Source organism: Phascolarctos cinereus, unplaced genomic scaffold (assembly GCF_003287225.1).
Source record: "Phascolarctos cinereus isolate Bilbo 61053 unplaced genomic scaffold, phaCin_HiC Scaffold_2;HRSCAF=192, whole genome shotgun sequence".
In the NCBI taxonomy this organism is placed as follows: Eukaryota; Metazoa; Chordata; class Mammalia; order Diprotodontia; family Phascolarctidae; genus Phascolarctos; species Phascolarctos cinereus.
In genome coordinates this window covers 203,273,300-203,286,409 of record NW_027555625.1, presented here as the reverse complement: position 1 = coordinate 203,286,409, position 13,110 = coordinate 203,273,300, and the positions used below count along the sequence as shown (strand labels likewise).

At 35.0% G+C, this 13,110-nt stretch overlaps 1 protein-coding gene across 1 annotated transcript in view; it reads left to right on the top strand.

Annotated features, from left to right (window-relative positions):
* NOL10 (nucleolar protein 10) overlaps positions 1 to 13,110 on the top strand; it is a 110,021-nt gene that overhangs the window by 17,956 nt on the left and 78,955 nt on the right. Inside the window, exons 6-9 of the mRNA XM_020992678.2 lie at positions 1,901 to 2,037; positions 2,838 to 2,903; positions 4,517 to 4,577; positions 6,093 to 6,178. Of these exons, the coding sequence (XP_020848337.1) occupies positions 1,901 to 2,037; positions 2,838 to 2,903; positions 4,517 to 4,577; positions 6,093 to 6,178 (350 nt within the window). The remainder of the gene's footprint in view (positions 1 to 1,900; positions 2,038 to 2,837; positions 2,904 to 4,516; positions 4,578 to 6,092; positions 6,179 to 13,110) is intronic.

Here is a 13,110-nt window from a genome sequence, read left to right as displayed (position 1 = left end):
AAAATAGTCCATTTATATTTTAATGCACATTGTATTAAGTTTATAAACTTATCTAGATTTTTTTCTACAATTTTTTTTACCATTGAATTTATTTAAATGAAGACTCAGTTTTTCCTTGTTTCTGTCAAAACATTTTAAAGTTCACTTTTTTAGACCTTTGTTAATATCTTGAAAATTTTAATACATCTGAAAGAAGATTTCAAACCTAAGTGACTAAAATAAAAATAGTTGCAATTAAAAGGCTAAACTTTAATTACTCACTTGTGGAGAACAGCTCCACAAGTTGAAGTCAAAGGACCTGAGAAATTCAGACTTATTGAGCACAGAGAATAGTACTGTTTGGATTACAAAAGCAGTTATATTACCTTCATTACCTCATTTTTCCCTCTTCTACCTCACTGCCCTCTGAAACAAAGGATAAAAAAACCCAACACATTAACTGAGTCTATCTAGCATAGTTTAAAAAATAAATCCACAGCTGTGTAAGGATGTTTGGATGATTATTGCAAAAAAAAAAAAAGTACACCGGTTTTGAGTGACTTTTTCTTTACTTAGGCAACGTATGTGAATGATATGCAAAATCTTTAAAGTTACTGTGTAATTTTGAAAAGTTTATATTTTAGTGACATAGATTATCAATTAGTATGAAAATAATCTGTACATGGTTATAGCACAATTTTAATTTTTCCTTACTGGACTAAGTTCTGTCTGCCACAGGGTAGAAATTAATATCTTGCTCCATGAGAGCTATTTTTAAAGTTTGTTACAAGTTTAAACTAAGGATGTATTGCGTACATCTGTGTGTTGACCAAACTCATAAATTTTCCTTTTCATTGTTGAATGTTATTTACAGAATAATTGCATCATATTAACAGCCTGAGTTTAAAAGTTTGTAAAGACTTCATAAAGACCTTGTATTTATCTTTATTGCCTTCTTGGTTTACACAGTTAAATTAACTTTGATTTATTCCTTTGTAGTCATCTAATTGCCACTGGCTTACTAAAATATGTCCCTAAATCAGTTTGGAAATTATTCATTAGAGTTAGCTTTCTGTTTTATGAAGTGACTTTGTAATCTGAATTGAGGATACTCTGGTTATGTTTTTCCACTATGAAGTTTTGATCCAAAAAAAGTGCAATCATGGAATGATTTTTCTTAAGCAAAGATCTGAAATCTCATTGTAAGTATAGTGGCTCCCTGTTACCTCTAGGATAAGAAAACTGCCTCTTGTTTTTAAAACCGTTCACAGTCTGGCCCATACAAAGATTCTAGCCTCAATATGTATTTCTTCCCTTCCCATACTTCATGCTTCAGCCAAACTGGCCTTCTCTCTGTTTTTCACTCATGACATACTATCAAATACTGGCTTTCCTACAAGCTGAGAATGTACATCCTTCTCTCTCACTTCCTCCTCAAAGAATCCTGATTTCTTCAACACATAGCTCAAGGATAACCTTTCCTGACACCCTCAATGGCTAGGGCCATTTCTCCCTAGCTCTCTTGTTTTTAATTGCTTTGTATGATAATATGTATTCATTCTGTGTATGTATGTGTGTGTGTGTATGTGTGTACATGTACACATCTTCTCTCTTCTGGTAGAATGTGAGCTCTTTGAGAAAAGGGATTATTTTATTTTTTATATTTTTATCCCCATCTAGCACATTGCCAGGCATGGAGTAGGCATTGAATAAATACTTATTGATTTATTGATGGAAAGAGCATAGAAACTTCTGGTATATAGCATATTGATTCTAGAATCTGTTCTCATTGGTGATAACATTTAACTCAATACTGGTATTACTAAGTGATTACTGTGTGCAAGGCATGATGCTAGGTACTTGATGGTTAAAATTTTGCCTAGAGGCCCAACAAAATGAATTCTTTGGTTATATTTTTCAGATTGTCTTCCTGCACAATGACAGATATATTGAATTTCATTCACAACAAGGTTTTTATTACAAAACCAGAATACCCAAGTTTGGCAGGGATTTTTCTTATCACTATCCATCTTGTGATTTGTACTTCGTTGGTGCAAGGTATTGAACTATATGGACTTTCCTCTACTTCATCCCCAATTAGCATTTATTATCTACTAGTTAATTGGTAATTTTTCTTAATGTTAAAACTGGAGACTGATTACATATATCATGGTAAAACCAAGTCATACTGAAGGTGGGTATTGTACAGGATAAGCTTTGTTCTTGAGAAGTAGAGAAATGGGTCTTTAGAAGAAAAACTTAGCTCAGTAGAAGCAGTTTCACAGATAGTGCTGTTTTGCTTTTGAGAAGCACTTAGCAGTGTACACTTAATTGTGTTCTTTGAACCTTACTTTCAAGTGTACTTATATATTTGCTCTCCTACTACCCCTTCCCCCCCACTGCCTTCATGCTTTTTGCTGGTTTCCTTTGTGACTGAGGTGATATATTTTCAGGATTACTGATTGGAATTAGGATTTCAGTCTGTGGTCATAGATCTATATAGAATGAAATTGCTGGTTCCTAGTGGAGATTGAACCTGTGACTTTAATTGGCATGATGTTCTAACCAATTGAGCCAGTCAGATCCACAGTGTGATAAGGTAATAGCACTTCTTAAAACTCTTTGTTAACTGATTTTGAACTTAGTATATTAAGGCGCTGCATGTTTTTTTGAAAATCCTTTTCGTGTAAGCAAATTCACAGGAAGTAGCGATCAACCTCTTTAGAATTTGTTAATTTTTAAAGAAAGACATGTCATGAAGGCATTATGATGCTTAAAGGGCCTACCATTTTACAATTAGTTTTAAAATCATGTAGATTTAATTTATCAAATGAGTAACTGTAGCTTTTCTTCCCTAGCTCTGAAGTGTACAGGTTAAATTTAGAACAAGGACGGTACCTGAATCCTCTCCAAACAGATTCTGCGTGAGTATTTCTCCAATTGAAGTAATACTTGATTTCAACCTGTAGGGGGAGCCAAAAGTTAAACTTCTTAGGTTATGAGTGTCCCTCAGGCAAAGGACCTGTGATTTCTTAGGTGTGGGAACTTGTTATATCAGTACAGATTGCAACCCATCTATAATTTAGTCTTAGAGAATTACTTGATGCTTAGAGAGGTTAAATGACTTGCCCATATTCATAAAGCAAGAGTCTCTGCTGATACAAGAGTTAAAGGTGGACTTTTATCCCATGTTTTATGGACTCTGTGCTATGCTAATTCAAAGGAATATATTATCATTGGAAGTTTAAAAAAATGGCTTTCTACTTAAAAAAAATCCATTAATATTCTCTAAAAGTACTTTATTTCTGACAAGTTCTGATTTTAAAAGGAGTTTAATGTAGTCAAAATCGGAAAAGATTTTTTCTTTTTGCATTATCCACATTACTTTGGATGGCCCTGATTATTTTGTTGATTTTGTTACCAAATTTGGTTCATAGAGTCACCCATAGATATATAGCTAGAAGAAACTTTAGAGGTTGGCTAGTTCAGCCTGTTCACGTTATAAATGAGCAAACTGAGACTTAAGGCTGTGTGGTGATTTAATTAAGGTCCCACAGATAGAGTATAACAGTTGGGATTTGAATACAGAGCCTGAAATTCCAGATCCAGCATTCTTTATTAGGAGACAAGCATTTTGGAAGGTCTGCATTCTTTTGTTTTTCATGCAAAGAAGAATTTTCCAAATGTGAATGTAAGTATTTTATTTTTAAAAACTACTTTGGGAGGATTCCAAAATGAAGAGAGTGAAATACAGATGAAAAACAAGTAAATGATTATTTTCTTTCTGGTAAGAACTTTCAGCCCAGCCTTGATTTGATCATCTGTTTGATAGTTCTCCTCTTTTAAAGGCATTAGTTTCCAAATGCATTATTTGATTAACAAAAAAGTATTATACACTCTTCATATATAATAATTTCAATAAAATGTTAAGTCAGGCATTTCATTGTCTTCAGAATGAGATTAAAGGGCTTAAAGCTAAAAAAAAAAAGGACCTTCCAGATCATATTTTACAACTCCTTCGTTTTGCAGAGGAGGAAAATGAAATCTAGGGAAATTAAATAGCTTTCCAAAGGCTCACCTGTTTAAGTAGGAGAGCTGAGTTTTGAATATAGGTTTTGTGACTGTAAGTTAATAATCTTTTCCCTGTACCACACTGTCTTTTCTAATAGTTTTAGCTTGGAGTTCTCCTTAGTCTCCCACAGTGTCTCATGGAATGTTGAACTCTTCCATGCCATTGACAACTTCATATTTTATTATGTCTTCATTTACTTAAAGATAGTATAGAGTAGAAGACAAAATTCTTTTCTAAGAATGAGAAGACTGTGGTTCTTATCCTTTTGTGTTCAAAAAAGAAGGACCACCAGCACATCAGTGAGCTTTTTTGTGACTCCACTTTCTCATATGTAGGTAAACATAGAACGTCAAACTGATGTCATTCCATAAAATTGTTGTAGAGTCTTGATCTTTTAAGGGCTTTGTGTGCCTCCCCCCCCCAAATGAGTATTAACAGTCATTTTTTTCCCCTTTACTATTGTAGAGAAAACAATGTTTGTGACATAAATTCCATGCATGGCTTGTTTGCCACAGGCACAATAGAGGTAAGCATTTCCCTATTATGTTTTTGTTTTAAAAATAATACAGTATGGCTATGTAGGGAACCTTTGCAGAAGGTCTGCTTAGTATTATTGATATGTACCCTTGTTCAGTGTCAAGGAACAAATAAAATTTTCTTAGTGATATATTTATTACATATGTACCCACATGTACATTCACTTAGAGGGTAGAGGGGTGTGTGTGTGTGTGTGCGCGCACATACACATGCATGCGTACATACATATATTTTAGACATCGAAGTAAATGAAATATGGGCTAGAGAAGACATCAGTCACATGCTGGTGATGTTCTTTTCTTTTTTTTTTTTCTTTTTGTGAGGCAGTTGGGGTTAAGTGACTTGCCCAGAGTCACACAGCTAGTAAGTGTTATGTGTCTGAGACCGAATTTGAGCTCGGGTCTTCCTGACTCCAGGGCTGGTGCTCTATCCACTGCGCCATCTAGAAATTTTAAGAACAGCACTGAGAGCATGGAAGCTTTTCTGTCATTGGAAAGTATAATGTTAGATACTTGGTATTCTAGAGATTGTTTAATTCTGTGACAGCAAGTATATTATTCCAGACAAAATTAAAGTGAGCTTTTAAAATTCTTTCCCAAAATAATATATATGTAAAAAAATTTGCTGTCTGCATTTTACTATTTGATTTTTTAAAAAATGCTCTTGTCACAGTAACCTCATGAGGTAACTACTGTATTATTCCCATTTTACAGATGAGGAAACTGGTATTTAGAGAAGTGAATTGTCTTAGAATCATAGCTTTAGAGCTGGAAGAGTTCATCTCTTATCTCCAGAAAGAGTGCATGACTTGCCCTGGGTCTCACAGGTAGTAAATAGAAGAGCTAAGATTTGAAACCAGGGCCTCAGATTCACGTCTCTTGATCTTGAGATAACAACTTGTTATGTCCACCTTACTGTTTCTAGATGATACTGCTTTATCAAATATAGTGCAGTAAATAATGTAATTTTCATTTTTTATAAATATTCAAAAGACTAGCTTTTATTAGTAAAATACTTGAATTTAGATCATCAGTAGTCAGTAAAAAGAAAAGCTGTTTTTAGTTTACTTTCACCAATATGTATGCTTTCTTCATAATTTTGAATCTTTTTTCCTTATAATTATGGAATCTTTTGTGATCATGAGAAAACAATTTAACCTTTCTGAATCTCTGTTTTCTTATCTGTAAGATAGGCATAATGATTTCATTACCTACATCATAAGGTTGTGAGGAAAAAACAAAACTTAAAAAACTTTAAAATGTTACAGAAGTGTTAGTTGTCAGTACTTCTGGAATGAGAAGCTTCTTTCCTTGTTCCTTTATATAACTTTCTAGGCAAGTTATAACTTCTGTCTTCTTATTAGTCTTTGCTTACTATATATCATAAGGATATTTTTGTGTTTAAGAGGTGTGGTGATAATGACAGTCTCTGAAGTATATTTGATATTGCTTTTACTTCCAAGGCAAGACACATTTTCTAATAGATGATTATTTCTCTTGTTTAGGGTAGAGTTGAGTGCTGGGACCCTAGAACCCGAAATCGGGTTGGACTCTTAGACTGTGCTTTAAGCAGTGTCACAGCTGATACAGAGTAAGTAAAAAAAATTTGACTTGAATTTTTGAGACAAAGTATGGTCTGTGGCTTCACCCATGCGTATTTCAAGATAAAGCAAAATAGTAGATAGTAAAATCCTTAGAAAATTTCCGTGTATAAAGATGTCAAATGTGATAGCTTCATATCTTTTTTATTTTTTTTTCTTTTTAAAAAGAACTTCTACAGTAGAACTCTACTGAATTGAGTAAAGGTTAACAAAAAGTCTAAAGTAGAAACTCTCTTTATAAAGAACTTTGCAGGCCATCCTAATTATTTGCAAAGGAATTTGATAACAGTTTAAGAAATAACATTCCTAGTCCGCAGCATCTGGAAATTAAAACTGAGTTGCAGTGGAATGATCTGCTTCAGGAATTAGTGGGATCCCTATTACTAGGGGTCTTCAGTGGAATCTGGATGACCACTTGTCATGAATAATGTTATGGGGATTCCTATTAAGGTATCAATTGGAATAGAATTTCCTCTGTAATAACATTTATTATAATGGTATTTTACCTGTAAGCATTACTGTTTTTTTTTTTAAAGAAATGCCATTTTGGGCAGCTAGGTGGTACAATGGATAGAGCACTGGCCCTGGAGTCAGGAGCACCTGAGCTCAAATCTGGCCTCAGATACGTATTACCTGTGTGACCCTGGGCAAGTAACTTAACCCCAGTTGCCTCTAAAAAGAAAAAGAAATGCTATCTCCTACTTGGAATTAGTATGAGAGTTTTTTCTTATTAAACTTTAGGCAACTTGATGTAATGAGGAGGCAAGATGGTGCCTCATTTACGTATCAATTTTTGTTTTTATAAAGGTGTTTCCTTTTGGAACTAATATTACTTGGCAGAATGAATGGTGTTTAGTGTATATTTAATTTCCCATTTGACTTGAACCATAGAATTGCAAGGTTAGAAGGGACCTGCTTGATCATTTAGTCCAAATCATGGCCAAATCATTAATTTTGTCTTCAAAAGTTCTGTAGGGTAGTCCTTTATTAGGGAGCTGTCAGGCTGAAACTAATTTAGGGGAAGCTGGAAAGCAGGACTCATCTTTTTGGTTTCAGCTATTAAAAAAACAAATTGTAAAGTACATAACTGCTATAAGTTACCTTAGACTCTTAGCAATGTTTGAATCTTTTTTCTCCCATTTTTTGAAACTTTTGCCTGGCCCACCCTAAGTGTCTTCATTTATTTGTACTTCACATTCAATAATCCTGTGGTATTGGCTTGAGCTCACACAACCCCCCCCCCATCTCTCCCCTCTTACACTCACTTTTCATAATTTTGAATATTTTTTTCTTATGGTCAAAGTATCTAATTCAGTTATTCACTGTGTGACTGTAGGCAAGTGATTTAATCTTTCTGAATCTCAGTTTCCCCTTTTTCAAAAGGGGTGTAGAAATATTCACATACCTGTTCCCCAGGATTGTGAGAAAAAGCACTTTAAAAACTTGAAAATGTTATAGAAATGTGAATTGTTATCACTGCTTCTAGGATGAGAAGTTTTCCTTGTTCCCTTATATGATTTATTGTGCAAGTTTAAATTTCTCTCTTTATTAATTAGTCTTTACCTTTACTGTATATGTGTATATAATATGTGATAAATATTAGTCATATGCATATATATATACACACAAATACATATATATATATATATATATACACACAAATACATAAACTCTCTCTCACACACTCTCACTCTCACTCTCTCTCACTCACTCTCACTTTTGCTTCTTTTGATATAGGCCTAGTGGATGAATTTCTGTGTCAATAGCTATGGATAATTTAGTAACTTTTCTTGCATAATTTCAAATTGTTATCTAGGTTTTCAGACCAGTTCACATCATTGTGCTTGTTTTCCCACTGCCCTTTCAACATTTGTGTATCTGTCAATAGGTATAACCATTTTGGAAAACTATTTGGAATTATATCCAAAAATATATGTTTCTAAATATATTTCTGTTCATAAACCGTGAATTCCCTTTCATTTTAGCTATATTTAGGCTATGCCCATACTCAAAAGGGATAAAAGAAAAGGGTCCTATATGTACAAAAATATTTGTAGCATTTCTTTTTGTGGTAGCAAGAAACTGAAACAAAGAGGATATGCAACAGTTGAGGAATGGTAGAATAAGCTGTAGCATATAAATGTGATGGAATATTATTGTGCTGAAGCTATGAAGAAATAGAGAAATCCTTGTGTGAACTGATGTGGAGTGAAGTGAACAGAACCAGAATAATGTATACCATAACATCAGTATTAAAAAAAATTAATGATTTTGAAACCTTTTATAAACTGATAAAGAATGAAATAAGCAGAATCATTGTTTATGGTACCTTTTAGTGAGGTATAGTTTCTTTATCTCTTAATTAGATCCATTTTTGCTTTTGGTCTGAGATCATAATTTCTACCCCTGCTTTTTTTTTTTTGACTTTAGCTGAAGTGTAATAAATTCTACCCCATCCCGTTACCTTTATTCTGTGTGTATCTTCTGTCCTTCAAATGTGTTTCTTGTAAACAGCATATTGTAAGATTCTGGTTTTTAATCTATTCTGCCATCAACTTTCATTTTATAGATGAGTTCATCCCTTTCACATTTACAGTTATGATAACTAACTGTATATTTACCTCCTTCCTATTTTTCCCTTGTTATCCTTTTCTCTCTCTTACCTTTTAGCCAGTCTCTCTTCACAAGTATTTCACTTTAGATCACAGCCTTCCACAGTGTGTCCTCCCTTCTATCAGTCCCCCCCTCCACTCATTCTCTTATCCCTATCCAATTTTATTTCTGTATAGGATAAGATAGGTTTCTTTATCCAGCTGCCTTTGTATGTTATTCCCTCTGAGCCAGTTCCATTGAGAGTAAGGTTCAAATATTGCCTCCCCCACCCTCCACCCCTATAGTTTCCCTTTCACTGTAATAGCTCTTTTATACCTTTTATGTGAGATAGTTTGCTCTATTCTGTCTTCCTTTTCCCTTTACTCGCAGTGCAATCTTCTTTCTCCCTCCTTAATTTTGTATTTTTGAATATCATCCCATCACAGTCATCTCATACCCACACCCTTTGTCTATGTATTCTCTTTCTAATTGCCCTTATAATGATAAAGTTCTTAAGAATTAGAAAAATCATCTTACCATGTAGAAATGGGAACAGATTAACCTTATACACTCTTATGTTTTCTCTTTTTTGTTTCTTTTTTTACTTTTTATGTTTGTCTTGAGTCTTATATTTGAAGATCAGATTTTTTATTCAGCTCTGGTCTTTTAATTAGGAACACTTGAAAGTCCTCTATTTCATTAAATATCCATTTTCTTTTTCCCCTGAAGGACTATGCTCCATTTGCTGGATTGCTGATTCTTGGTTGTAATCCTAACTTCTTTGCTTTCTGGGATATCAGATCCAAGCCCTCTGGTTCTTTAATATAGAAACTGCTAAATCATATGTAATCCTGAATGTGGCTCCACAGTATTTGAATTGTTTCTTTCTGGCTGCCTGCATTATGTTCTTGACCTGGGAGCTCTGGAATTTGGTTATGATATTGCTCTGAGTTTTTATTTTGGGATCTTTCAGGTGGTGATTGGTGAATTCTTTCAATTTCTGTTTTGCCCTCTGGTTCTAAGATATCAGGGCAGTACTCCTTAAATAGTTTCTTGAAATAAGATGTCCAAGCTCCTTTTTTTTTTAAACTCATGGCTTTCAGGTAATCCAGTAATTCCTAAATCATCTCTCCTAGATTTATTTTCCAGGTAAGTTTTTTCCCAATGAGAAATTTCACATTTTTTTCTTTTTTTTGATTTTTTTTTATTGTTTCTTGTTTCATGGAATCATTAGCTTCCACTTGCCCAACTCTAATTTTTAAGGAATTTTCTTCAGTGAGCTTTTGTACCTCCTTTTCCATTTTGCCAGTTCTGTTTTTTAAGGAGTTATTTTCTTCAATGAATTTTTTTGTATATCTTTTTCCATTTTTTTGTATTTCTTTTACAAAGCTGTTGACTCTTCTTTTTTTATGATTGTCTTGTGTTACTTGCCTGGGGTGTGGCCTGCTGCTGTTTGTTTACCGGGCTTTTCTCCCACTCCAGAGAGACAGACCTTTCCTATTGTGCTGTTTCTCCACTCCTAAATTGGTTCTGAGATATTTTTCAAGGTTATTTGGAGGGGAATTTGGGAGGGCTCCAAGAAGTTTCTTCCTCACTCTATCATGTAGCACTGGAAATTTCTTTCTTTCTTTCTTTCTTTTTTTGTTTGTTTGTTTTTAGTTAGGCAGTGGGGTTAAGTGACTTGCCCAGGGTCACACAGCTAGTAAGTGTTATGTGTCTGAGGCCAGATTTGAACTCAGGTCCTTCTGAATCCAGGGCCAGTGCTCCATCCACTGCACCACTTAGCTGCCCCCAAGAAGCATTTTTTTTGGTTTGTTTTTGTGAGGCAATTGGGGTTAAGTGACTTGCCCGGGTCCCACAGCTAGTGTCAAGGGTCTGAGGCCAGATTCAAACTCAGGTCCTCCTGACTCCAGGGTCAGTGCTCTATCCACTATACCACCTAACTGCTCCTAGACTGGAAATTTCTGAATGCTTTTTAGTATATTTTGAGATCTGGCACTGTTTAGATCCCCTTTATTCTCGTTTCTTTTCATCATTTCTTTTCAGATTTTTGACTTTCTTTTTCTTTTACATGAATTTCATTATTTTTTTTCCTAGTTCTATAAAGTAATCCTTTGATAGCTTATTTAGTTTAGCATTGAATAAGTAAATTTTTTTACATTTATTGTCTTTTTTATTATTTTGATTCATGCTACCCAGGAGCAATTAATATTTTTGCAGTTATTTAGGTCTGTATTTCTATAAACATTTGTTTAAGCTACTTTTTGTTTGTTGTTTTTTTTTTTTCAGTGAGGCAGTTCGGGTTTAGTGACTTGCCCAGAGTCACACAGCTAGGAATTATTATGTGTCTGAGGCTATATTTGAACTCAGGTCCTCCTGCCTCCAGGGCTAGTGCTCTATCCACTGCACCATTTAGCTGCCCCTGTTTAAGCTACTTTTAATCCTAACTGCATTTAGCCGTAATCTTTAAGGCTTAGGAGCCCCCAGATTTTATAATCTAGAAAATTTTTTTCTCCTTCCTTTACTAGCAATGGTTGATTAGCAGTTAGTAGATCCGTGCCAGACCCTAATTACTGATTGATTATACCCTGCCAAGCCTCATTCTTGGATCACTCCCACCATTTGTCATCTTCTGTCTTACACATGTGTTGTGAATGAAGGTAAAGGAAATCATGCAACAACTGTTCTCACTAGGTTCAGTACAAATTTGTTACGTAATCTCAAGGAAGTCATTACTTCTGGTAGACATTCCTGCTCTATCTTCCTTATTAATTCACTATCCCATTCTCCACTTGGGCTCTTCCAGACCTTTTCATCCCTCAAACCTCCCATGGCTCCTCTTTCTCCCACCTTCTCAGCTGAGAACTTTACCTCACATTTTAAAGAAGAAATTGAGTCCCTGTTCTCTCTTCCTTTTTATCTTCTGTCATTCAGGCTTCTGCTATCATCTCCTCTAACAGATTGTCCTCTCTGTCATCCCCACTTATTTTTAGCCTCTCCATCTCTACTAGCTCGTTCCCAACTGCCTACAAATTTGCCCATGTCTCTACCATTCTGAAAAAACCCTTACTTGATCCTTCTAACCCCACTATCATCTTAAATCAAAGGCTGTCTATAATAGATGCCACCACTTTCTTTCCTCTCACTCTCTTCTTAACCCCTTATAAACTAGTTTCCATTCTTGTCATTCCCCTATAACTGCTCTCTACAAAGTTACCAATAATCTCTCAGTTAGCAAATTCAATGCCCTTTTCTCAATCCTTATTCTCCTTGACCTCTCTGCAGCCTTTGACACTGCTATCATCTTCTCGATAATACCTTCTCTCCAGGTTTCTGAGATAATACACTCTCCTTTTTCTCCTCCTACCTATCTGATCACTGCTCATTTTCCTTTGCCAGACCCTCATCTAGAGCATGTCTTATAACCATAGATGTCCCTTAGGGTTCTGTCCTGGACCCTCTTGTCTTTGCTCTGTATATAACTTGGTGATTTCATGAGCTCCCATGCACTTAATTACCATCTCTATGCTAATGATTTTCAAATCTACTTGTTCTACTTCATACCCTCTGCTGACTTCTAATCTTGCATCTCAAACTGCCTTTCAGACATTTTGAACTGGATGTCCATTAAACAGCTTAAAAGTCAATAAGCTGGAAACAGAACTTACCATCTTTTCCCCTAACACCTTCATCTCCTGCCCTCCCCGTGCTTCCCCCTTCTCTATTATTGTTGAGGGCAACACCATCCTCCCAGACCCTCAGGCTCCCAGACTAGGAGTCATCATGAACCTCTTTTACTCTCATTCCCCATATCCAAGCTTTTTTCAAGGCTTGTCGGTTTTTCACCTTTGCAATATCTCCCTAATAATTTCCCTTCTTTCCTCTGACACTACCACTGCACTAGTTTAGACCTCCATTGCCTCATGCCTGGGCTATTGCAATAGCCTGCTGATGGGTCTACTTACCTCAAGTCTCTCCACACTCATTTCATCATCTCTTCGGCCACCAAAGTGATTTTTTTAAAAATTTATTTTGATTTATCAACAAACAATTCCATAAGCTTTTGAGTTTTAAATTTTTCTCCCCCTCCCCAGGATAGTTCACAATCTGATATAGGCTATATATGTATATATACACATTCCTATTAAACATATTTTCACATTAGTGATGTTGCTTACAAATAGAGCCAATAGGAGGAACTACCAGAAAGAGGAAACAAAACAAAGCAGAAGAAAAAAATAGCAAATAGTATGTTTCAATCTGCGTTCAAACTCCATAGTTTTTTCCTCGCCAAAGTGATTTTCCTAAAGTCCAGGTCCAGTCATGTCAC